Raw genomic sequence first — 22,175 nt, 5'->3', positions numbered from 1 at the left:
CAGATTAAAGGTATCCTAGTAAGCATGTGATGGTAGTTGGTAGAATATATATGAATAATTAATATAATAATGAAATATATTCATTAATGCATCAGAATGAATGAAACATAAATATACCCAACAATATATATATATATATATACACACATGCACAGGCGTCGTTACACCCATTGACATGTCTATGGTTACACCAGTAGTGTTTAATACGTTTACCCACATAAAGAGTCACCATCAGGTGGCGGTATTCTGCTCCGTGACCTTCAGTGAGCAAGAAGAAGAACACGTTCACACTGCGCATGCGTCGTGGCTCTCACTTTAAAAGCATGACAACAGCCAGTTGCGCGTGATGCTGTACAGCAAAAGCGCCGTGACGGCACTGAGGAGGATTCACTCGCTGTTTCCGGTCCTGCAGCACCGCCGCGCGCACACCTTTCTGACGTCATCAGCCACCTGCAGACTCCTTCGCCGACCTCCGCGTGCGGTCGGAGCTACGTGTCCCCTTCGGTCCGGGGCGTTCTCACACTCCGCGTGCAGGTGGAAGAACGCGGGTGATGGGAAGGAGGATGAGGATGAGGATGACGTCATCGATGACGGCGAGGTGGAGGAGCTGTTTCAGGAGCGCGCTCCCGCCGGCGCCCTCGGGGCCGCGCACAGAGTGTTCGTGGTTCACCCCGACGTGAAGTGGGGGAGCCGGATGCAGCATCTGACCACAGGTAGGTCCCTCCCCCTGCATTCAGGTGTGCCCCGTGTTTAATGACGTCACTAACGTGACGTCGATCCGCAGCTGAGCTGATGATGGCCGAGGCCGTGGGGCTCGTGAACACTTTGGACAGCTGGAGTGTGGTGGACAGGGTCATCATGTCCACCAAGACACCAGAGAAGAAGAAGATCTTCGGCAAAGGGAACTTCCAGACTCTGACAGGTTTGGATCCGCTGGCGTGCGTCTCAGCGGGCCGATGGTTCTATTGTTCACCTCCGGTTTCCCCCCGTAGACCGAATCCGACAGACCGCAGGAATCACCGCAGTGTTTGTGAATGTGGAGCGTCTGTCTGCCTTGTCCGAGGTAAACATTCCTACAAACACAATCAATTTGCCTTCAATCAGTATTCGCTTTTATTAGATTTATTATGTATTTTGTTGTTTTATTTAGTTTTATTTTTACAGGATCTGATTCTTAAAATGACCTTGTTGCTACAGACGTTCAGACGGAACTGTTCTAATCTGACTGTATCCGATTAGAACGGACCGTATTTATGAAGTGAAAGGTCGTCATCACATGTAGCCCCGCCCTAAAGCGTCCCACTTTATGGTCTGTTAGACTCTAAATGGACCATATTCTACTAAATGAACATCACGCTGTATTGAAGAAGACGTGAAACTAGAGGCTGAGACCATAAACTCGTGTTTACAAAGTTTACTGAGGGAATAAACGAGAGAGAAGTGGAGTCATTTCCTCATAGACGTCTATGGGAGCAGAGGAGTCGCCCCCTGCTGGTCACTACAGAGAAGTAGAGTCATTTCCTCATAGACGTCTATGGGAGCAGAGGAGTCGCCCCCTGCTGGTCACTACAGAGAAGTAGAGTCATTTCCTCATAGACGTCTATGGGAGCAGAGGAGTCGCCCCCTGCTGGTCACTACAGAGAAGTAGAGTCATTTCCTCATAGACGTCTATGGGAGCAGAGGAGTCGCCCCCTGCTGGTCACTACAGAGAAGTAGAGTCATTTCCTCATAGACGTCTATGGGAGCAGAGGAGTCGCCCCCTGCTGGTCACTACAGAGAAGTAGAGTCATTTCCTCATAGACGTCTATGGGAGCAGAGGAGTCGCCCCCTGCTGGTCACTACAGAGAAGTAGTCATTTCCTCATAGACGTCTATGGGAGCAGAGGAGTCGCCCCCTGCTGGATGATGTTTTCTCGCGCTGACAGATGTTTGACCCCCCCCCCCTCACTCCCCCCGGCAAAGAGGGAGTTTGAGGAGGCCTGGGGGGTAAAAGTCTTTGACAGGTACTCCGTGGTCCTCCACATCTTCCGCCGCAACGCCAGGACCAAAGAGGCCAAGTTGCAGATCTCTCTGGCGGAGATCCCTCTGTTAAGGTGACGTTTATGTACCTAAATGTACTTTAGGTTATTTTTTCCCATCATCCATTGCGGTTTTTAAAACGTCTTCCATCGGCAGATCTCGTCTGAAAAACGAAATGGCAAACTTGGATCAGCAGGGCGGAGGCTCGAGATACATCGGCGGCTCCGGTAAGGCCCTCGCGCGCGCCGGCGATGAGCTCCGCCCGCATCACCGATTGGACCGTTTCTGCCACCGTTTCTGCTCTTGATTGGTCCGCTCAGGGGAGACGCTGACGGAGGTGCAGCAGAGGCTGCTGAGGGAGCGCGAGCTGAAGATCCGCTCGGCGCTGGAGACGCTGCGCAGGAAGAGGCGCCTGCTGCGATCTCAGCGGCGAGACAAGGAGCTGCCCAGCGTCTCCGTGCTGGGATACACCAACTGTGGTAAAAACCCGCTTTCGTCCCATCGCACAGCCTCTTAACGTGAACCGCGTGGTCGTCGCCTTACCGCTACGATATTTTCTGTCGTTGCGATTTGGTCCTCCGACCAGGAAAGACGACGCTGATCAAAGCGCTGACGGGCGACGCCGGCCTTCAGCCCAGGAACCAGCTGTTCGCCACGCTGGACGTCACCGTGCACGCCGGCCAGCTGCCCAGTCACATGACCGTCCTGTACGTGGACACCATCGGCTTCCTGTCCCAGCTGCCCCACCAGCTCATCGACTCCTTCTCCGCCACGCTGGAGGACATCAAACACTCGGTAACGCCGGTAACGTCCCCCTCCCGCCCCCCCCCGGGGCCGAAGCGTTTTGCTGACTCGTCCCTCCGTCTCTCTCAGGATCTGCTCGTCCACGTCAGGGACGTCAGTCACCCGGAGACGGCGAACCAGAAGGCCAACGTGCTGAGAGTTCTGGAGAACATGAGAGTCCCCGACCGGCTGCTGAGCTCCATGATCGAAGTCCACAATAAGACGGACCTGGTGGACAAGTAAGAGGAGAGACATGTCTGATCTTTTACGGTTGAAGTGTCGGTGGAGTCTGATTTTTTTTTTAAATGTTTTATTCTATACATTTATAAAGCAATTATCTAGTGAAGAAAAGCAGAGTGCTTGTTGAGCCTTAAAGACACTTGTCTCTGCTGGAGGTCCCCTGCTGAGTCTCATTTAGCTGGCTGCAATGTGCAGCTTCACCACTAGATGTCTCCAAATCTTACACTTTAGCGACTATTCGCCTCGTGGAATTACGACATGTGAAGCCTGCAAGGTCCCGACTGAAGGTCCAAGTACTCAAAGCGAGACGCATGATGATGATGATGATGATGATGATTGATCAATCATTCTCCAGGACGCGTTTTGCCTCTTGGTGTTTGTGTGAACTGCCGCGTTTGTCCTCCCAGCTATCGGCTCACGGAGCCCGGCGCTCTGCCCATCTCGGCCTTGGAGCAGCGTGGCCTCGACGCCCTGAGGGCGGCGGTGGAGGAGGAGCTTGTGGCGTCCACGGGGAAACGCGTGATGGATCTCGCCGTCGACCTCGGCTCCCCCCAGTTGAGGTGACGGCGCCCGTTCTCCTCGCTGCTGCGTCTCTGGTTTTTAATAATAACCCCCCCCCCGTGCGCGTCCACAGCTGGCTGTACAAGGAGGCCGCCGTTCAGGACGTGCGGGTGAACGCCGACGAAGGCTCGGCCGTCGTCAAGGTGATCATCAGCGCCGCCGCCTACGGCCGCTACCGGAAGCTGTTCGCTGGAAGGTGACGCCAGGAGGAGGGTCCGACACGCGACGGCGGAGACGAGAACGAAGGGCGCTCTTGGCAGACCACACGGGTGCTAGCGGAGAATGTAGCGTTAGCCACCGCTAGCTAAATGTTAGCACGTCGGTGCGGCTGATTAGTTGTTGTTTACGGAGGTTTTCTTTGTGCAGAGTAACTTATTCTTAAATGTACTGCATGCAAACTGAACCACAGACAATCAAACCAGAGACTCTGTACAGATTGCACATTATATTAAAATATTTGCCGATGTAATTACAACAACACAATCATTCTTTTACATAAACGTCAGATCGACAAACTGTTTCCTGGAATAAAAACATCTCGTGTAGACGAGCTTATGAAAGAACAGAAATGTGAGCAGAAGTTCATCTGGATTCACTTCCTGTGGAATAAAACCACTCGACGACGTTCTGCAGCATCTCATGGCGGTCCTCTTCGGTCTGGGTTCATATCTGGTCCCTTCGTGGGGGTTCTGTGTCTTTTGCATCGTCATCTTTTGGTGTCTCGATAGTTTTGTCTGTTGGGTCATTGTGCGTCTCTCGTGGTTCAGCGCGCGGCGGCGGCGTTCCTGCGCAGTAGCTTCTTGTTCAGCGCGATGACCAGAGCGCACAGGGGAAGCGGACCCACGAAGTCCCCCGCGATGATGTTGAGGCTCCGGGGGCCGGACCCCGGTTCCTGCTCCTCCAGCCACGTCCTCAGACCCTCCCAGTTATCGACGGTCAGCTTCCGCAGGGACTGCTTTGGGTTCTCGGCGACGTAGAACCTGTCGGCCGTCAGGTTCAGGCCGGAGACGAAGAAGCCCTCTGGACAAACCGACACGGGGACACAGAGCGCTGAGTGGGCAGCCCGGTGGGGGGGCGTTAAAGTGCTGTGAGCGCGTGACGGACCCTCACCTGGACGTCCCAGGTCTTTGTTCCAGTCCAGGTAGCTGGTGACCCCCTGCGCCGTGCGCTGGTTGGCCCACCAGTACGGGATGGGGGGCCACAGGTCGGCGTGCCGGGCTGCCGCCTGGGAGTCGTAGGACAGGAGGACCTGGAAGCCGGACGTCCACAGGCTCCGCAGGGTGAGGACGGCCTCCTGAAGGGGGACATTGGGAGGTTCATTATGGACACATTCAGAGGCGTTTGGGGTTATTTTGAGTGAGATTTTGGATATTCTGTCTCTTTGTGAGACTTTGTCTCTTTGGTGTCCAAGGGGCCGCTGGCGGTTTGGCCCCCTACCTGGTACCTGGAGCCCGACGGGCCCCCTCTGCACCCGCCCCGTGGTTTTTGTGAGGGGGGGGGTCTGCCTACCTTCTTGGGGCAGAGTTTTGACCCAAACAGCTTCTTCAGGGACAAAATAAACGACTCGTGGAGTTTGTCGTCGATTCCCTCGAAATGGCTGCAAGCCAGAATGACGACCTCCTTCGGGTGAGACTTCAGCCAGACGGAGACGGACGACAGCGTTTCCTGTCGGAGGACATTAGAATCAGGATGTAAAGGCACAAATGGACACTTTTCAGTGAAGGAATCCTTCGTCTCTAAATCTCTTTGCGTCGTTCCTTTGAGTGATTGAATCAGCAAACGACAATGTTAATTGACCGTTAATTGGCTTTTATTGTGAAGGAAAGAGGGAAGGGGCGGGATCTGGCCCAATTGGTCGAGGCAACGGCGCCTCGGTGATGATTTCTGCTGAACCTGGTTCGGTGCAAAAGCTCAGGACTAATAGTCCTGATAGTAGGAGAACCTCAAGAAGCCAAAGCAACCCGAGGACGCTCACCAACACGGCTACATGCGTGTAGATGACGTGCGTGAAGTACAGGTCGTCGGACGGGTCGTTGGGTTTGTGTGCCACGCGAAGATCGAAGAATCGAATCCCCATCGAGAGCTGCTCCTCGATGCTCTTGTCCTACGAGGAGGAGGAGGAGGAGGATTGCTTGTACATGTCATGCCATCTTAGTCCCATAGGGGTCCTCGCCCTACTTTCACACACGCACACACACACCTGTGCCTACCTGTGTGGTGGCCCACTTGAAGATGACGGGCCTGGTGACGCAGGAGAAGAGGCGGTCCAGCAGCCGGAAGGCGTCCGACTCGGACGGGACCAGCGGGGAGCCGGCGTCCAGGCAGTAGCTCATGGCGTCGTGGCTTCCTGCGAGAAACGACCCGTGTTTCCTCTTAAAGGAACCTCGATCTTAGTGAGACCGCCACGGCTAATAAACAACCCCCAGAAGTTGATGCCCAATCGTTTTGAGATTCTAACATTTTGGGAAGCAAATGATTATCTAGAGATACCGAGTCAGCATTTGGAGACGATGAAATCAGAAATTACGAAGTTCCGTCATTACAGATGGTGTTACGTGTGTGTGTGTGTGTGTGTGTGTGTGTGTGTGTATATATATATATGGCCTAATGTAACACTATACATGCCGATGCATTAGCCATCGGACTGGTTCTCTTTGTGTTGTTTCGGAGGAACTGTGACAAACTGCTGTGGTTTCAGCACACATGACAATACAGAACGTCCTTAAAACCAACTCACTTTAATTTTATGCACATTTTAAACCTTTTTACATAAAGTTCTTTTATTATTCAAATTTTCTTCCCTAATTTTAAAATACCGTTTCTGTTTTTTTTACTTCATTCTACTTTATTTGATCTTTTTCTTTAATCCTCTGGCTTTTTACATGACTTTATAATCATTTTTGTATTCATCTAACAAAAGATCTGCCTTTATTGTAAATAGTTTTTGTTGCATAACCATTTAATTTACCATTTCTATTAATTGAATTCATCGAATTACTGTCGTTTAGTATTCAACTATTAGATTTCTGTTGGTACCGCTGCGTTGTTTTTGTAACACAATAAACCCTCGAGCATAAAAAAGGTTAAATAAGTTAAATAGAAACTCTGTGTCTCCTGAGGCCACGTTTCCTCCTCCGAGTTCTTCCCATGTGCTTCCTTCCCCTCACTCGTCCTCGATGGAGCAAACAAGGTGCTTTATTTACCGGGGAGGGCCAGGTCGGTGAGGGGGACGTCCCACAGCTGCTCCGGTAGACCGGACATCCAGTCCTCACAGCGGGGGTCCATGTCCGACTCACGGGGACCGGGTCCGAGCCGAAGATCCGAGCTGCCTGCGCGGGTCCGTCATCGCGGGATCGCGCCCGTCCTCCTCCTTTATACCGGCTCCCTCAAACCATCGACCGGAGTCACCACCGTGGAGGAGGAGGAGGGGGGAGGAGGGAGGGGGAGGGGGAGGAGTCTTCCGTGTTGATTGACAGCTGCGCTACCGCTTGTCTCTCACAGATGTCCCACCGAAGACAATCTGGGAATTCATGGCAGGTTTCAAAGAGGCCACGTGTCTCTGCGTGTTTCTGTGACGTAGAGGGGGGGCGGGGCTAACGCAAAACAAGACAACAAGTTGAGCTGGAATAGAAAACAATAGAAAGGAATGTGACCCGAAGGACAGATTCATTTATCTTGGTGTTGGTTTCTGCTCCCGTCTGTGAAAGTTTACTGTGACGATAAAAAAAAAAGATTTATTTGGCAACTGGGTAGATAATAACAAGCTTCTTTAGGTAACCAGTTAACTGAGTCATTCTGGTTACTGATTCAAAGGGAGCGAGTGCCAGTAATCGGTCCCATTGATTATCTTATTTAATAGTGTTGGTTTTTCACAAAGAGCATTTTCACCAACAAACGACAGGATCAAATGAAAAATGTGCTTTTTCAAGTGTATCTCTGTGATTTGAGGGGTGATTATCACTGCATGGGCCACTGTAACCATATGGTCCCATGACAAAGTGAGGCTCACTGTTAGTGGGAAAGCGCCCCCTCAGGCACAGCGGTGCGGCACTGCTCCAAAGGTCAATATTAGAAGGAAAAGCCCCGGGTGGGTTCATGCAGATAACAAGTCCATGCATTTTTTGCATAAGTTTGACGTTTTCTCGCTACATTCTCTACAGATTAATACGTGTATATAGGTGAGAAAGAATGTACATTACAATCGTATGTGCTCATTGGATACATCGCTTGTGCTTTCCTCTTTTAAAATGTCCAGGTGAGATTAGTTGTTATTATTGCGAGTCACCGTGACAATGAGTCATACAGGACGTTGCATAAATAGTGAACTCAATGTAAACAGTGCAGGTCGAAAAATAACCCTAAAAGGTCTATTTTCAAAAACTGAAATATACATTTCACTGCCTCCAGATAAGTGCATTTAGGAAATTCAAAGTAATAATTCAAGTACTTTTTCCCGCCACAAAACAAGCTCATGCTGTGATTCACTTCTTCCAATAGGTGAAAAGTCACGAGGACGGATTCAGTAGCTTCTGGTTGAGCGTCACGACGGTCCGCGCGAACGGGCTCTCGGTGACAAAGTCCCCGGCGATGATGTTGAGCGAGCCGACCCGGGGGCCGGGCGTCTGGTCCCGGACCCAGCTGAGCAGCGCCGGGTACGTGGACGTCACCAGGTCCTTCAGGGACTCGGTGGGGTGCGTGCAGATGTACTTCAGGTCCTCCGTCAGGTTGATGCCTGTCACGAAGAAACCTCCTGAAAAACACAAAAAAGAAAGAAAAATAATCAAGCAACGTATCAAACTTAAGGACAATGTGCAAAATCCACTTATTTAAATATGTGTGTCATCCCTCTCTAACTTTTATAAAACGGCGCTCACCGTTTATCATGAGTTAAAGCTGCATTCTCTGCAGTGACCAGCAGGGGGCGACTCCTCTGCTCCCATAAAAGTCTATGAGAAAATGACTCTTCTTCTCTCTTGATTTATTCCCTCAGTAAACATTGTAAACATGAGTTCATGGTCTCAGTCTCTAGTTTAAAGTCTTCTTCATTACAGCGTGATGTTCATTTAGTGACTGATGGTCCATTTAGAGTCAAACAGACCATAAAGCAGGGGATGCTTTAGGGCGGGGCTACACGCTGATTGACAGGCCCAGAGACAACGCTTCCTGTTCACTGGTTGCAAAAAAGAAGCAAGATCGCGACAACAAAAAGGCCAAACTCAAGTTTCACATCGTCCGCAGAGAGACGTCGCCGTGACTACGTCCATTCTCATGAACAATCTATTCTCAAATATGAAAAACTCCTCCTGACGGATAATGTTCACGCTTGAACTCTCCCATTATATTAAAAATGAGCCCAACCAACGTGAGAGCGTTGTGGGCAGCAGAAGGAATCCAACGGAGCTGCGTGTTGGGTGAACCTCCGTACCCGGTCGGCCGTGCTGCTTCCTGTGCTCGAAGTCCTCGATGAGCGCCTCCGCTTTGCACTTGTTGGCCCACCAGTACGGGATGTGGGGCCACAGGTCGCCGTGGCAACTGCAGATGTTGTGTTCGTAGGACACAATCACGTTGTAGCCCGAAGCCCACAGGTTCCGGAGAGTTAACTCCTCCTGAAAATCAAACAGAATCCCAAATGAGGCTTGAGGGTTTTTTTTTCTCCAGAAGATAAGGAATCCTAGAAAAAAGACCAAAACCAGAACTTTGACTCTAAAAGCCTCTGAAGCAATCCGCCTTCCCTCGTGACCCTTCTATCTGGTGTCCATACTGATCATGTGACCACTTGCCAGAGAGCGCAAAGGTCCCATCCTAGTGTCTCGTCCCCCCCCAGAGGCCTTAAACCCTGAACCCTCCCGGTTCCACCGTCGGTGAGCGGTTCAGGTTGTTTTAGATATAAGACGGGGTTCACTTATGTGACGCGTGTCAGGTCACCGTGACAACGGCATAGCGTGTTGTGTACCATTGTGGGTATGTGGGTATCTCATATCGCCTGATTTGAACGTCTTCCAGGATCTTTCCTAATGGGACGGGAGGTAAATGTCAAATAATCGGTTTGCTCGTTTTGATCCAAATGTGAATGTTTAATTAATAAATGGGAGTAATATATATACTGTGGGTAATTCCCCCGGGCAAAGTCTGCGGGAATGCAGACGGACAGAAATCTCATAATGTTTGAGTGGGGGATTCGACAGCGGCTCTTTTGGGAAATGACTGTGGACATTTGGGATGTGGCTAAAAAAACACCCGAATTAAACCACTTTGTTTTGTTGCGTTGACGGACTCCAAAGGCTCAAACAGGCTGCGAGACGTTAAAAGGCCTTTTTCCCTCCTCAGAGCACCAGAGAATCCCCCTTAGTCCCCCTTAGTCCCCCCCTAGTCCCCCTTAGTCCCCCCCGTGCCACAGTAAACACCGTTTTATTCTGCGGATTCACACCCGTGTGGCGCTCTACTGAGCATCCACAGCAGCAGGGTGGTGTGGGTGGAGGAAGGAACAGGACCGCTTTGATTAAGATACACAGGCGTAGTTATTATTAGAATAAATCCACCGGTGGTTTTGGTCTTTTTTAAAAGGACTCATGTCGATTCTCTGTAACCAACATGGCGATTGTGACCGGGTCGTCTCCTGCCGGGACGCCGGTGGTGGTGGTCGTACCGTCTTGGGGCAGAGCTTGGAGGTGAACGCGTTGCGGATGGTGGCGAGCAGCAGCGCGTGGAGCTCCTGGCTCAGGCCCAGGAAGTGGCTGAAGGAGAGGATGAGCACCTCTTTAGGGTGAGCGTCCAGCCACTCTCTGATCTCCATTAGAACCGTCTGATGGGAGAGAAACACGGCGTGAGCCTCCGCTGCCATTTTGAATCACCTGGAGCTACGCCAGGTGTGTGGTACGTGGTGGGAACGTCACGGGTCTGATGGGATGGAGGTCTGGAACAACCTCCCAGCTCTGGATGAACAAGGTTTGCAGCTCCACATGAAAACGTGGTGAAAGCTTCACGTGTTAAAGCTGCATTCTATGCAGTGACCAGCAGGGGGCGACTCCTCTGCTCCCATAGACGTCTATGAGGAAATTACTCTACTTCTCTGTAGTGACCAGCAGGGGGCGACTCCTCTGCTCCCATAGACGTCTATGAGGAAATGACTCTACTTCTCTGTAGTGACCAGCAGGGGGCGACTCCTCTGCTCCCATAGACGTCTATGAGGAAATGACTCTACTTCTCTGTAGTGACCAGCAGGGGGCGACTCCTCTGCTCCCATAGACGTCTATGAGGAAATGACTCTACTTCTCTGTAGTGACCAGCAGGGGGCGACTCCTCTGCTCCCATAGACGTCTATGAGGAAATGACTCTACTTCTCTGTAGTGACCAGCAGGGGGCGACTCCTCTGCTCCCATAGACGTCTATGAGGAAATGACTACTTCTCTGTAGTGACCAGCAGGGGGCGACTCCTCTGCTCCCATAGACGTCTATGAGGAAATGACTCTACTTCTCTGTAGTGACCAGCAGGGGGCGACTCCTCTGCTCCCATAGACGTCTATGAGGAAATGACTCTACTTCTCTGTAGTGACCAGCAGGGGGCGACTCCTCTGCTCCCATAGACGTCTATGAGGAAATGACTCTACTTCTCTGTAGTGACCAGCAGGGGGCGACTCCTCTGCTCCCATAGACGTCTATGAGGAAATGACTCTACTTCTCTGTAGTGACCAGCAGGGGGCGACTCCTCTGCTCCCATAGACGTCTATGAGGAAATGACTCTACTTCTCTGTAGTGACCAGCAGGGGGCGACTCCTCTGCTCCCATAGACGTCTATGAGGAAATGACTCTACTTCTCTGTAGTGACCAGCAGGGGGCGACTCCTCTGCTCCCATAGACGTCTATGAGGAAATGACTCTACTTCTCTGTAGTGACCAGCAGGGGGCGACTCCTCTGCTCCCATAGACGTCTATGAGGAAATGACTACTTCTCTGTAGTGACCAGCAGGGGGCGACTCCTCTGCTCCCATAGACGTCTATGAGGAAATGACTCTACTTCTCTGTAGTGACCAGCAGGGGGCGACTCCTCTGCTCCCATAGACGTCTATGAGGAAATGACTCTACTTCTCTGTAGTGACCAGCAGGGGGCGACTCCTCTGCTCCCATAGACGTCTATGAGGAAATGACTCTACTTCTCTGTAGTGACCAGCAGGGGGCGACTCCTCTGCTCCCATAGACGTCTATGAGGAAATGACTCTACTTCTCTGTAGTGACCAGCAGGGGGCGACTCCTCTGCTCCCATAGACGTCTATGAGGAAATGACTCTACTTCTCTGTAGTGACCAGCAGGGGGCGACTCCTCTGCTCCCATAGACGTCTATGAGGAAATGACTCTACTTCTCTCTTGATTTATTCCCTCAGTAAACATGTAAAAAATCTCTAGTTTAAAGTCTTCTTCAACGCAGCATGATGTTCATTTAGTAAATTATTGTAACTTAGAGACCAATCGTTCCCCCGCTGCACCTTTTACGACTACTGTTACTTCAAGTCGTGGCTTCTCAGTCAAATTAAAAAAGGGTTTTAAATAACAATGCTGTGTTTCCACTTCAATAACGTTAAAAAACACCCGTAATGATCCACCGTGATGCGTCTGATTAAAGGACGATGTGTTCACCGAGCACGGCGGCTGACCTTTAAGGAGCATAAATGTCACTGTGGGAACATGGTGTACACGCGTGTGCGCTCGCATGTGTGTGTGTGTGTGTGTGTGTGAGATCGGCCTCACCTCCACAGTGAGCGCGGTGTAAACGCCGTGGTAGAAGCACAGGTCGCCGGAGCTGTCGTTGGGCCTGCGCGCGATTCTCAGGTCGCAGTATCGGACGCCCGAGTCCAGCTGCTGCCTTATGGTGCGCTCCTGCGGGGACACGGGACGCACGGCTCAAGGCACCTGGTCCGGGGGACTTAACGGCGAGCGATGCGGAAGCGCGTTCGTTACCTGGGTCACCGCCCACTTGTACACAAAGGGGCGAATGAGAGGCTTCATGTATTTGTCCAGCTTCTGCAGCAGGTCTGGCTGCGTGAGGTCCACTGGGGATCGGTCATTCATATCCAGACAGTAGGTTATTGCGTTGTGGCTGCCTAATGGAGAGGGGGGGTTACACAGAATCACCGCTAAGCCTTTGATTGGTTTTGTGTTGTAGAAATGGCGCCGGCCCCCCGAGGGCTCAACGCACATGCAAAGGTAAAGGGACCGCACGCAAATAAATAGAGATGAAGAGCCGCCCAGATACTCTCGCAAACGCGACCGCTCCCATTTCTATGGCGCCGTACTGACACAAGCTCTATCGCGTCCACGCTGCCTACTGCCTCTACGTGTGCGCTTCTTTGCATACACCCCCCCCCCCCCTCCCTCCCCGTGCAACCATGTGTAAAAGAATCCTGACGGAGCGTCATAAAGTTCCATCTGGTGTCTCTCCGGGTTGAGCGTCTGTCATTAAACCCCCCCGGCCTACCTGGGATGGCCAGGTGGTACAGGGGCGTGTCCCACAGGGCGTGCGGCAGGTGAGACATCCAGCTCTCCATGGGCAGCTCGTCCAGACTCCCCGAGGACATTGTGCGCCCTCAGTGGACACACAATAAATGTTGTTATTATAACTTACCATCACAACGATTGTATCTTTCTTATTCTTTTATTCCCATTATGATGTAATTATCATTATTTGTTTCCATTAATAATATTGTAGTTTTTATTACTAACGTTTAAATATATTGTGAGACCTCCATGTTCAGTTTGGGGGGTTCATGATGACGTCAAAGTAAACTTCAGCACCAACCCCCCCCTGTGGGTCTCTGTTCATCTCGCACTTACCGGATCAAACTGCGGCAGCTGCCGCCTCCTCTCACCGGACCGGCGGAACCGGTCAAACCGCCGCAGAGACCGACGCCGGAGGCGAGCGCCACAGGACGTCCGTCGCAAACGCGTCAGATGACGTCATGGCTGCGGATGAAACACGTATGACGTGGTGAGATAAAGCGGCAGACTCGTCCGGGCTCCTCTTGCACCTGCAGAGCCGCGGACCACGAGGACGGAGGATCCCGGGCGCGCGCCTCTCGGCTCCGCTCATCGATCATCCGCGACGGCCGGTCGATCGATCGATCCGCGGGCGAGTTGACCGGGCGGTGTCTGCCGGTGTCCCGGCGGTGCAGCAGCGGAGTGAGCGGGCTGAAGGGACCGGAGAGGGAGGGAGGGAGGGGGGGAGGGGGGGGTGGAGGCACCACGCCTGCTGACAGATCAGCAGATGCCTCTTAAAGAGCCCATCTTAATTAAAATGTTCAAATAATAAGGCGATCAATTAAAGAGTTTCACCGTATTAGACGTGGAACGTTCACATAAATTTCACAAAAAATGAATAAAAAATATTGTTTCTATTATTATCTAAACGGAGGCGAGATTAATACATGATTATGTTTATGTTTTTATGATTCCTCATGAATACTTAATTTGGGTTTAAACGTATCATGAGGTGAGAGTTGTGCAAAAACACCAGTATTATTTCTATAATTCTATAAATATGTTCCACCTCTCTACCTCTATCGCTGGAGACGTGCAAAACTTCAGCCCTGCACGACGTCACTTCCGCTGTTATCCAAAGAAACACCTGGGGTGACGTCACCGATGGGTGTGGCCAGAGGTAAGACAATCACCTCTTAGCTTCCCCTTAAAGCGCTGCCATGTTTATAAAGCGGGAGTTGATTATCACCGTAGACCGAAGGTCAAAGGTCAATAACACATTAGGATTATTAATGTTTCATTTGAACATTTCATTTGATGCCCAGCAAACACAGGATCGCGACTCGTAAATCACAAAGACAAATGGATAATAAAGTAATAAAGACCCGGCACACCGCTGCCTCCTGGTGGCCACTTGTGATACTGCAGCAACAACATGAGACGCCGGCTCCGACCACTCATAATGATCCACGGAGAATTCCTATGATCCACGGAGAACTAAATGGATGACTGAATGGACTCCGGCGTCCAGACCTCGTGAAGCCTCCATGGGCCACATAAAAATATGCAAGTGAAGGTATTTGGACTGAGGAGGATGTAGAGGCCTGTCAATCACACTAATAAGAGATCCAGTGTATATGTATTTATTTAAGATCCAGTGACTGAAAGTCCGTACTGTGTTTGGTCATAACTTACTCGTAACCGCTGCAAATGATTGGAACTCAGTTCAAAACACCTCACCTGGTTCTCAATGGATTTTAACTGGTTAAATAAAGGTCAAGTAAAAAAAATTCGAGTGTCTAATGAACGAGTTAAAGACGTCGTCTTCATATGAAGCTGAAAGAAGAGACCGGTGACCTTTGGCCTCATTGCTCAACTTGCAAACTCATTGCAAACTGCTGGTTTGTGATTACTCCGTCGGCCGGTCCTCCTCGGCTCCTTCAGCGGGTCGATAAGCCCTGAAACGGCTTAAAGCAACGTGGGGAAACGAGGTTAAACTGCATCAACAGCACACGAGCCCCGTAAATAACGTCACCGTTTCATTCGTTCACAACCGGGAAGTTCAGTCCAAGACTCATTTATTACACCGTCGCCTGCACAACACGAACCGGCAACAGTTCTTTAATGTATGGATGTGCTGATAAAACACTGGCTCTTCTAAATGTTATATATGAAATACTTATTTGTTGTATGAAGTATAACATTTTTTATATTAAATGTTTATAAAATATATTTTAAATAAAATGTCTTGAAAATATTTTTATATATAACAATATTTTTCATATGTACAAAATATATATATGTAAAATGTTTTATAGAATATGTATAATTTGACTATTAAGGTCAGAACTCAACTAAAAACAGTGAAGACGTGCGGCGCTTCTCTAAAATAAGTGTTTTTACGAATGGAGTCTGGTGTCCTTGATGAAGTGGTGAAAACATTTCAACGTCCTTAACTAAAACTGATGTGATTATGTGATTATTTTAAGTAATTTCTTTGCTGTAAAACACTGATTCCTCTCAACACTAAGATATTTAAACTTAAGTATTTGTATTTTTCAGACACGGAGAACTTAAATAACTGAATAAAAGTCAGACTGAACATTGGCACCAAATGAAGGTCATATTATTTATTCAACATCCAGATTCAGTTAGTTTTATATTTAAATTGAGACACCATCAAACATCTGATGAAATGAAATTTAAAAAAAAATAAAGCTTTTTTTTGGGAGTCGATGAAAGAACCGTAACGACGTGCAGAAGTAGTGAACCAGCTGTTTATTATCAAAACAAAGAGAAGAAGACGATGAAGGCTGGTCATGTGACCCTCAGACGCAGACATCCGTCACTCATCTGAACTACGTCACAGGGTGGAGCATCGCTTGTTTCGTGCCCACTTTGAGACAAGAGCTTTGATTTCAGAGACAGAATCCTACTAATAGTGTTAAACGGTGCATTTCTACTCACAGACGGGACTCTTGTGTTCATGACCTACGACCTCGCACAAAAGGTCACCAAAACAGATGTGCAAGAAACAGCTGCAGGACGGTTCATCACCCGTCGCACATGCTCGCCCATCACTCTGAACACACGGTTCATGGTCATACGTGTGTTACATGTTGCTATTCTTCATACAAAAATGAAAAAATACAAAAGTAGATTCCGTACACGTCGAAAGGATGTTTGAAGTGTCAATAAAGTGGAGCGTTGTGATTCAGTGGAACATGATTGACATCCTGGCGTGAACATCCTGTGTACATACATGTACAGCAGGGTTTAAGGGGGGGGGGGGGGGGGTTACACCGTGAGCAGGGAACAAAATGTGATTCTGGTCACAATGAAAAGCCAACCATGATAATCTCCGTCTCTGAAGACTGTCTCACGCGTTTTTAGGAGGACCGAAAACCCTCCGTGGACACTCGGCAGAGTCCCCCCGGGTCCTCGTCCCGGCCCCTGATCCTCGTCCCGGCCACTTGGGAGGACGGAGCGGTCGAGCGGCCGTCACCTCTGCACGGCGTGCCTGGAGGCCAGCGACTGCTTCCCGCGGCCGACCCCCTTCCCCCCGGCGTCCGGCGGGCCGACCTGCCGCCGCCTCCCTTTGGCCTCCGGCTCAGAGTCGCTGAGCTCCAGGTCGGGACAGTAGCCGTCGCTGTCCTGGTACGACCTGCCGCCCTTGGCCCGGTGCTCGGGCTTGGCCCACAGCCGCTCCTTGGCGCCGCCCTTCCGGGACAGTTTGTCGGAGGCCCGCAGGTCCTCGGTGGTCCGCACCAAGTTGATGGTGGCCTCCTTGAAGGACCGGCCGAAGTGCTCCATGGCCGACTTGCGCAGGCCGCTCTTCTCCAGGGCCGGCGCCGAGGCGTCCGGGTCGCCGGGCGTCTGGCAGGAGCTGTCCTTCAGCGCCGCCGGCTTCTCCGAGAGGCCGTTGGACTTGCGGTCCGGGTCCGGCCTGCCGTTGGAGGAGTGGCCTCCGTGGAGCGCGGCGTGCAGGGCCAGCGGCTTGCCGCCGGGCAGCGGGGCCGGGCCGCGGCCGGAGGAGGAGGAGGAGGACGTGAGGCGGCCGTTGGGGCGCTCCTCGCGGCGGCCCCGGCCGTGCAGCTGGGGCTTCCCCTGTCCCAGGCCCTCGCCCTCGCCCACGTTGCCGCTGTGGTCCGGGCACAGCGGCCCGTTGCCGGACTTGGAGCCGGCGTTTCCGTTTCCCGGGCCGGAGGGTTTGGGCATTTTGAGCTTCAGCGTGATCCGAGGAGGAGGACGGAACAGCAGGCTCTCCGCCGGAGACGAAGAGGGAAGACCTGGAGGCGGAAGAGAAGCAGAGAGACACGTTCAGCGGCGTGGACTCGGACAACGAGGGGGACGGACAGACGGAGGGAGGGACGGCTCACCGGCTGAGAGCTCCTGGTTCAGGAGCTTCACGTGCAGGTTGAACATCTGCTCATGAGCTTTGCTCTGCAGCACCTTCAGCTTCTCCCGCCGGCTCACCATGTAACACAAGTTCCTCACCTGCAGAGAGGAAAAGAGCTTCAAATGAACGTCCTGCTCGTGAGACGGACCGAGCTCACGGAGAGAAAGTGAAAACCAGATTCTCCAGTCTGCTTCTTGTCCTCCTTTCCTGATAATAAACCAAATACTGTGGGAGACGTTTGGACCTCTAGCTTAATGTCCTCCAGGAACAAACAACGCATGTTGCTTTTTTTAATGTCCAGTTCCCTTAAACCGTGATATGATGTTCTGTACTCAAACAGCCAGAAGGCTCAGGCATGAAGGAAGAAGCAATAAAAGCATTTCATGAGACACCCACCCTCTCCAAGTCCTGTCTCAGGTGCATGAACATCCTCATGCGCGTGTGGATGCTGTCCTCCTGCGGCTGCAGCACCAGGTTCTCCTCGTCCTCCTTGGGGGGCAGCAGGGCCCGGTTGAAGTTAGCCCTCCTCTTCAGCTTCCAGTACTGACAGATGAAGTCCAGCAGGCGCGCCGGCAGCCCGAGGGCCCGGGACAGATCCTCCTGCTGCACCAGCGTGTAGAACTCCTCCTCCAGCTCCCGCAGCCTCTGGGCCCGCGGACCCGCCTTCTGGGCGTCGCCGGCGGGCTTGGAGCGAGCCGGGCCCGGGCCGGCCTCCCCGGCCTTGGGCTGGCTGTGCTTCAGGCAGTACGACTTGAACTTCACCTCGTCGCCTTCGTCCAGGATGGTCTTCATCTCCAGGCTGTGCTCGAAGGCGCAGGTCACGTGGAAGGGAGTGGTGCAGTTCTTCACCGAGCACTGGGAGCAGAACACGGGCGCGTTACTTCGTATAAAATAAGGAGGAGGACCTCCAGTATTCAAGCTAAGCTAAGCTAAGCTAAGCTAACCAGCTGCCTCACCTGGATACAAGCGCCCGTCTTCCATTTACACAGACTGCAGATGAGCGACCAGCGGCTGGGGGGGATGTGGGACACTTTGGTGATGGGCTCCATCCTCTCGGGACAAGCGATGCTCACCTGCGAAGGGACGACACGGTGAGGTTATTCAACGCTCCCTGCAGCGCGACAGCCCTGTGTGTGTGTGTGTGTGTGTGTGTGTGTGTACCTCTGGGATCCACAGAGCACAGCTCACGTGAGCCCACTTGGTGCCGGCTCGTGTGGCCTTCATGGCCCCCCCCTTCTGAGGGCACAAGAGACACTGAGGGTCGATGCCGAGGACACACGTCCTGCACAGCCAGTTCCCAACCGGCACTTTGACGATTCCATAGCAGGCCTGTGGGGGGGACGCTTCTCGTTATGCATCCGTTTTACAAAGCAACTTCAATAGAGGAAGATGTATAAATCAATAAGAATGAGTCATACATCAGATCCTTAAAGAAGGTTAAACAAAAGCAAGTTACCTTTGAATAAAACAATTAATAATAATAATAATAGAAACTTTCCAAGTCAATTACTGACATTAAGATAATGAATTAATCTATAAGATTTTTTAAATGTTAGGTCCATAAAATATGAGTGAGGTGTCATCTCGTTAAATATGCAACACTTTTTATACAATGTTAGAGCGTTGCCGCGGTCACCTGGTGCACGCAGATGTTGCACTTGTCACAGAACACCATGTCGTTGCCCTCCTCGCTGTCGGGGGAGCGGCACACGTCGCAGATGACGTCCTCGTCGTACTCGATGCCGAGGCCCTCCACCGTCTCGATGGCGTGGTTCATGTTGTCGTGGCACTGGCTCTCCAGGGCCTCCATGGCGCGCTCCATCGTCAGCTCGTGCACGGGCTCCTCGCCTGGGGAGGCAGAGCGTTTAATGGAAAAGACACAACAATAGAGCACTTCAATGATCGTGAATGAAAATGAAATAAGATATCAAATGATGCTTATTCTTTTACATGTTAAGAGAAAAGCATTTACGTCAGTGATCGCATTGTGTAACTGAGTCATAAGATTAGAATGATGCACCACTGGTCCTTAAAAAGATCCATTTACAGGTAGATCACCACAACCAGAGACCATCTTCTGGCTACTTCTGAATCAAAAAGCTCTACAGAGTCTTAATTGAGCGTTAAAGGAGAACGAAACCGTCGGCTGGTTTAAGTAGTCGGGGTTACATGAACGTTGGAGAGCGGGTGGAGCTTTAGACGTGGAAGCGGGGCCACAAGGCCCCCCCGGGGTACGCAGCGGGAACGCGCCGGGGTCCTTTACCCATGCGGTCCAGCTCTCGGTTGAGCGCCTGCAGCCAGTGGAGGTCCATGTCGTCCAGGTCGTAGCGGCACATGGCCTCCGCCAGCTCCTTGATGGCGACGTAGCCCGGCTCCGTGGACTCCAGGCTCGAGCACTGGATGTGCTTCTTCTGGTGCGTGTAGAGAACCTCTTTGGGCTTCTCCTCCATGACTCTGAAGACAACACCACACGGTGGGGGGAGGAGGGGGGGGGGGGGGGTCAGCACCGCGCGCACGGAATGATCTGGATGGATCCAGCAGGGAATAGAAGGCGTTACCTGACGGAGGGCTCGGGGATGGTGTCTGGACTCGCCAGCACCTGCACCCCCTTCTCCCAGTCCTGCTTCCAGGCGTCCGCCAGCAGGTAGTAGTCCTCCGGGGACACGTGGTGGGAGTCGGGCAGCTTCATGGCGCTGATCAAGTCTTTTCTGAACACCTGGGGGGGGGGACAAACTCATGAGACACTCGTCCTCGCCTGTACAACGGAGGTCAGCTACGACTGCAGGGAGGTGGGGCAGGGGGGTGGGGGACTTACTTCAGCCGGTTTCTTCTGGTTGGAGGCCGGAGCTTCGGGTTTGCCGCCTCCATACTTGTGGGAGGAGCAGAAGGAGGTGGAGGGACCTGATTGAAGAACAAAGTGCGTGAATAAAAAAATAAAAAAAAAACGAGCAGCGGGGGAGCAGAAGGAAACGGCCTCGAGTTCACGGAGACGGGACTCACTCTCATTGTCAGAAGTGTCGCTACTGCTGGACGACCTGAGACGTTTCATCCTGTAACATCCTGAGGAAGAGGAGGAGAACCATCTTTAAACACCTTCTAGAAGCAGCTGAACGATAAACAGCGTGGGGAGACATTTAAAAGTCAAAAAGAAACCATTCATTGGTAGTTTACTTATTATTGTATCAAATCCTAAATACAAGCCAACGAGCAGAATGATGGCGGTGATATAGAAAAGATGTGGTGAAACCGGTGAAATATTTCGATAGAAATAAAGAATTCTCTGGATGCAGCTTCTTAAATGTAAATATTTCCTGGTTTTCGTTCATCCGCTAAACCCGTATTCATTATTAATAGTATAGATTCGTAAATTTATACCTGGTGTAAAATAATGAGGGCGGCCGGCTGTGAATGTACACGGTTATGACATCACACGTGAGCTTTCTGGGTAACAGGAACAATGGCGGCCTTTGTTTACATGTATTCCCTCATATGCTGCATTCAATGTACGGATATCTGTGACGTAACAGCCGCGATGGCGCCAAACACAAACTCACACACGCTGAAGTGAGTTTCCCATTCGGACACAAAGTCAGAGGTTTATTTTATTCCGCTGTTAATAATCGTTTTTATGTAATTCAAGTTTTTTTAATGAAATGTCAAACTGGGTTTTTAAGAGTCTCATATTTTCTCTGATCATCTATCCAAGTCCTGGTTTGACCAGTCCGGGGTTTGTGACTCCGGTTCAACAGAATAAAGGACTGCTTGTTACCGACTTTTGGTAAAAGACACCTGGTTCAATGTGATCAATACGTGAGGATAAAAGTGATGAATCTGCCCTCTTATTTATTTAACCGTTAAATTAAAAAAAAGGGAGGACAGGTCGCTCAGCGACGTGAGTTGAATCTGCCCCCAAATGCCAGATCGGAAGCCTCGAACGTGAAGCTAACTTCGGCTTCCTCGCTCCCACTCGAGCTAACATCCGGGCCTCCAGCGGGCTGCACTGCAGACTGAGGGGGAATCAAACGTGGGCGCCATCCTCACAAAGATGTCACTTCCTACATCCACCAAGACCAAACTACAACGCATCCCGTTGTCCCGTAGTCGTTGAGTCCGCTGTCAGTGTCGCGCGGCAGGCTAACGCTCGCTAGCACGTACGCGGCAGCGACGGAGTGACGGGGGACCAGGCCCCGTGGCCTGGATTCACCATCCGGGGTAAATCCTGTCTCACGCAGCGCCCTCTCCCAACTCACGCACATACTGTTTCACGTTCCCCCCCGCGTTATGGTTTTACCTCCAGTCCGCTCGCTGCCGTCCGCCTTATTCCAGCCGCATATCCGTCCGGATACCGCGTCCAACATGTACCGGGGGAAAAAACTACCGCGGCTCTGGTTCTGGCTGCGGGCGGGAGGAGGGGGGGGGATCTGGGAGTTTGTATCCGACCACAGAGGGGCTCTCCTGGGTAGCAGTCGGTCCTCCACCACGGCACAACGGCTCTATTGTACCGCGCCTCCCCCCGGGTCCTAAATCCCGTCGCTTCCCTCCAACGCTGGGTGCGCTCGATTGTACAACTGGCGCTAACCTCCAGTAGCGGCAGGAAGACACGGGTCTTTCACCAATTACAAATTAAAAGAGGAAACACGTAATGAACTGGCATGAAAGTAGCAACAGTGAAATGACTGATTCAAAATAAGGCATTATTGTATTTAT

General features: G+C 51.4%; 4 protein-coding genes across 4 annotated transcripts; 1 reads left to right on the top strand and 3 right to left on the bottom strand.

Annotated features, from left to right (window-relative positions):
* Nucleotides 1-267: 267 nt before the first annotated feature.
* gtpbp6 (GTP binding protein 6) lies at nt 268-4,171 on the top strand. The gene is made up of 10 exons (XM_040183625.2): nt 268-713; nt 785-922; nt 993-1,063; nt 1,962-2,092; nt 2,175-2,245; nt 2,339-2,497; nt 2,605-2,813; nt 2,892-3,040; nt 3,449-3,601; nt 3,676-4,171. The coding sequence occupies exons 1-10, from the start codon at nt 347-349 to the stop codon at nt 3,800-3,802; spliced, it is 1,575 nt and encodes a 524-aa protein (XP_040039559.2). The 5' UTR covers nt 268-346; the 3' UTR covers nt 3,803-4,171.
* On the bottom strand, nt 4,033-7,287 carry plcxd1.2 (phospholipase C, X domain containing 1, tandem duplicate 2). The gene is made up of 6 exons (XM_040183633.2): nt 6,806-7,287; nt 5,813-5,949; nt 5,578-5,706; nt 5,112-5,267; nt 4,713-4,896; nt 4,033-4,622 (listed from the first exon to the last, which is right to left on the bottom strand). Exons 1-6 carry the CDS (start codon nt 6,885-6,887, stop codon nt 4,366-4,368), a joined length of 945 nt encoding a protein of 314 aa, XP_040039567.1. The 5' UTR covers nt 6,888-7,287; the 3' UTR covers nt 4,033-4,365.
* On the bottom strand, nt 7,262-13,803 carry plcxd1.1 (phosphatidylinositol-specific phospholipase C, X domain containing 1, tandem duplicate 1). Its single transcript, XM_040183632.2, has 7 exons — nt 13,427-13,803; nt 13,071-13,178; nt 12,554-12,696; nt 12,344-12,472; nt 10,249-10,404; nt 9,028-9,208; nt 7,262-8,352 (listed from the first exon to the last, which is right to left on the bottom strand). The coding sequence occupies exons 2-7, from the start codon at nt 13,168-13,170 to the stop codon at nt 8,108-8,110; spliced, it is 954 nt and encodes a 317-aa protein (XP_040039566.2). The 5' UTR covers nt 13,171-13,178; nt 13,427-13,803; the 3' UTR covers nt 7,262-8,107.
* A 2,029-nt stretch (nt 13,804-15,832) lies between these two features.
* jade3 (jade family PHD finger 3) lies at nt 15,833-22,051 on the bottom strand. Its single transcript, XM_040183421.2, has 11 exons — nt 21,760-22,051; nt 20,469-20,528; nt 20,284-20,369; nt 20,027-20,184; nt 19,732-19,922; nt 19,105-19,316; nt 18,630-18,797; nt 18,425-18,541; nt 17,865-18,323; nt 17,449-17,566; nt 15,833-17,358 (listed from the first exon to the last, which is right to left on the bottom strand). The coding sequence occupies exons 1-11, from the start codon at nt 21,824-21,826 to the stop codon at nt 16,571-16,573; spliced, it is 2,424 nt and encodes an 807-aa protein (XP_040039355.2). The 5' UTR covers nt 21,827-22,051; the 3' UTR covers nt 15,833-16,570.
* Nucleotides 22,052-22,175: the final 124 nt, after the last annotated feature.

Source organism: Gasterosteus aculeatus, chromosome 8 (genome assembly GCF_964276395.1).
Source record: "Gasterosteus aculeatus chromosome 8, fGasAcu3.hap1.1, whole genome shotgun sequence".
Taxonomy (NCBI): domain Eukaryota; kingdom Metazoa; phylum Chordata; class Actinopteri; order Perciformes; family Gasterosteidae; genus Gasterosteus; species Gasterosteus aculeatus.
The sequence above is the reverse complement of the archived record's forward strand: the minus strand, read 5'-3'. Positions and strand labels throughout refer to the sequence as shown.